Source organism: Phalaenopsis equestris, unplaced genomic scaffold (genome assembly GCF_001263595.1).
Source record: "Phalaenopsis equestris unplaced genomic scaffold, ASM126359v1 Scaffold000002, whole genome shotgun sequence".
Classification (NCBI taxonomy): Eukaryota; Viridiplantae; Streptophyta; class Magnoliopsida; order Asparagales; family Orchidaceae; genus Phalaenopsis; species Phalaenopsis equestris.
Window position 1 is genome coordinate 76441392 of NW_018164444.1, and position 2593 is coordinate 76443984.

A 2593-nucleotide genomic window follows, 5' to 3' on the forward strand; every position below is an offset into this window, starting at 1 on the left:
TATATATATATATATATATATATATACATATATAAACTTTGTATTTCATCTAAAAATAATAATAATATTGATATTTTTACATGATATTGAATATTACTCATCAAAGCTTCCAGTGTAAGAGTGTTAGAGCATAGAGGACATGGTTCAAGTGCATTGGAGAAATATGGGTGTCAAAAAGTTATCTTGAAATTCTCAAATGAATCTATGATTTAATAGTAATTAACATTGGAGAGGTAATTGGGTCACCAAAAGTAACTGTAATAACATCTCATTTGACAATCAATATGTGAGGAATATTAGTACTTGATTGAATAGTGACGTTGCTAATGAAGGATCAATTAATTTTTATTTTATTTTATTTTATTTTATTTTTAAGAAGGATGTGTGTAGAATGATCGTTAAATTAAAAGTTTTCTATAGCCATAAAACAATTTCAGATAATAGGACCTCCAATTCTAGGAATGAAGTCCAACAACACACATTTTTTTTTATGGTACTTGCATATGATAAAGGGAAGATGAATTTGTGATGATAAGAAAACAATACTTGGTTGGCACAATTAGGACGAAGGGGAGGTAAGAAAAGAATCCAGTTGTTGATTTAAAGTGAATAGCATAGATGTTATGCATAGCCCCTCTCATAAGGTACATGTTAACTTACAATGAATCCTTGAAGGTTGATAAAAGGCTCTGAAGAAGCTTTGTTGTAGCCAACAATTTTTTTGGCCAACTGAGGAACATAGTGCCCTAAAATTTTTTTAAGAAAATCATTAGATATTCACATAACATGTATTTAAATAAGCAAGTTTTTTAAGTTAAAAGCATAAGAAAATAACTAAATTTATGCTTTTTCATCATAGAAAGTACCATTCTTGATTATCAAATTTCTAACACACATTCATTTTGTTAATTAAGAATATCTTTAATGATCATATTTTGAAAATTCAAAACATCATATTTACTAGCTAGATCCACATGAATCAAATTTTATCAATTAACCTAAATTAATTATCTACTCCATGCACTAATGACTCACACATCAATATTATGATAATTTAGACGGACGGTTTATGTGTCAACTGAAATAGAACAAAAATTAGATTTCCATTTTATTTGTGATTAACCAAATCTCTAATGGTTGTCTGCTTCTATTATTTCAATTAGAGAGAGACCATGTTTCAATTGATTTTCTCATGGTAATTGTTGGAGTATGACTCAAATTATTTTGAGCTTGATTTGGATCAAAAGGCTCAGGATGTGACATCTGCGGTATAAACCAAAATATGAGAAAATTGTTGAGAATATATGAGGATAACAAAGGAATTGAGCTAATAGGGTTTACTTATGTCGCATGAGCCGTCACTCTTCACTTGTACACATTACTTCAATATAGCAAATTCTCCTTCTTTATCAATGATTTTTTACCTGTTTAAAATTATCATAGAAATCAGTGTGTTTCTTATTTTTTTATTTTGAAGCTTCTTCATTATTATTATTTCAATGATACTAAAAATCATTGCTACAACGGTAACAAATATTATGACTCTTTGAGTTTCAATATACTATCACTATAAATAAATTAAAACTAAGGCTTGAAATTTCTAATGTCTCATCTATGGCCAACTATTATTGAATTTGGTAATGGGTATTGCTTTTTTCATTCTATTTCTCCATTAATAGGGACTGAAGTGAAGTTTATATATCTTATAACACTGTAAGAAAAAGCGCTATAACCGACACAAAACCAATAGCTTAATTTTTTGTCTGTAAAAATGTCCTATTTTTTGACAGTTTTACGACGGCTTATGTATTGAGTATTTTTTATGGTAAAATACAATCATTTATGAATATTAGATTAGTTTCAGACAATTTTTATTATAACCAACGCATTTTACCATCGTTTATAAGCACATAATAGCCAACGGTCTTCAGTCGTCAATTATTTATGAACCCGCCATTTGGTGGAGCGTTAGTCGACGAGCTTTTTTAGTAATCAAAAGTCAATGTCGTTAATATTAATATTAATATCCTACGAAGTTGAAGACGTTTGTAAGCAGTCAAAAATAATCATTTATACCGCCAAAACTCGCTACACCCCTGAACTTGCCTTAATCCCTAATCCCTCTCAACCTCTCCCTCTCCCTCGTACCCTAACCCTCCCCTTCCCTCCCCTTTCCTGGCGACTCCAGTGCCCCGACGACCACAGCTCCGACGACTCCAAATCTTGCGTCTCACCCACTCTGAGGCTCAAAGGTATGGTTGGATGCTCTTAGTGGACATTTACATGAGATCCTTCTTATGGATATTGTTGACCTCACTTTTGGTTGAGGTCTAGAAAACTTCTTTAGTAGTCAAGGTCTAGCCATAGGACTTTCCTATTGACTAGTCTTAGAAAATTAGAAAAGGTACCCCCACCATTAGAAATTCAAAACTCTTCTTTTTACTCAACTTGAAATTCCACATATTGATCTTAACCTCTAGCATTTAGTAGATAAGATCATTATAAGAGAATTCAAGAAGAGTCCCTATAGGATTACTTGGCTGTAGGGTCGACCCTGGGTGTTGACTTGGAACTAGGGTACACCATATCTTCA

At 31.7% G+C, this 2593-nt stretch overlaps 1 protein-coding gene across 1 annotated transcript in view; it reads right to left on the reverse strand.

Annotated features, from left to right (window-relative positions):
* The window catches only part of LOC110021544 (serine carboxypeptidase 24), a 36102-nt gene that overhangs the window by 13742 nt on the left and 19767 nt on the right, over positions 1 to 2593 (reverse strand). Inside the window, exon 5 of the mRNA XM_020720085.1 lies at positions 661 to 746. Within this exon, the coding sequence (XP_020575744.1) occupies positions 661 to 746 (86 nt within the window). The remainder of the gene's footprint in view (positions 1 to 660; positions 747 to 2593) is intronic.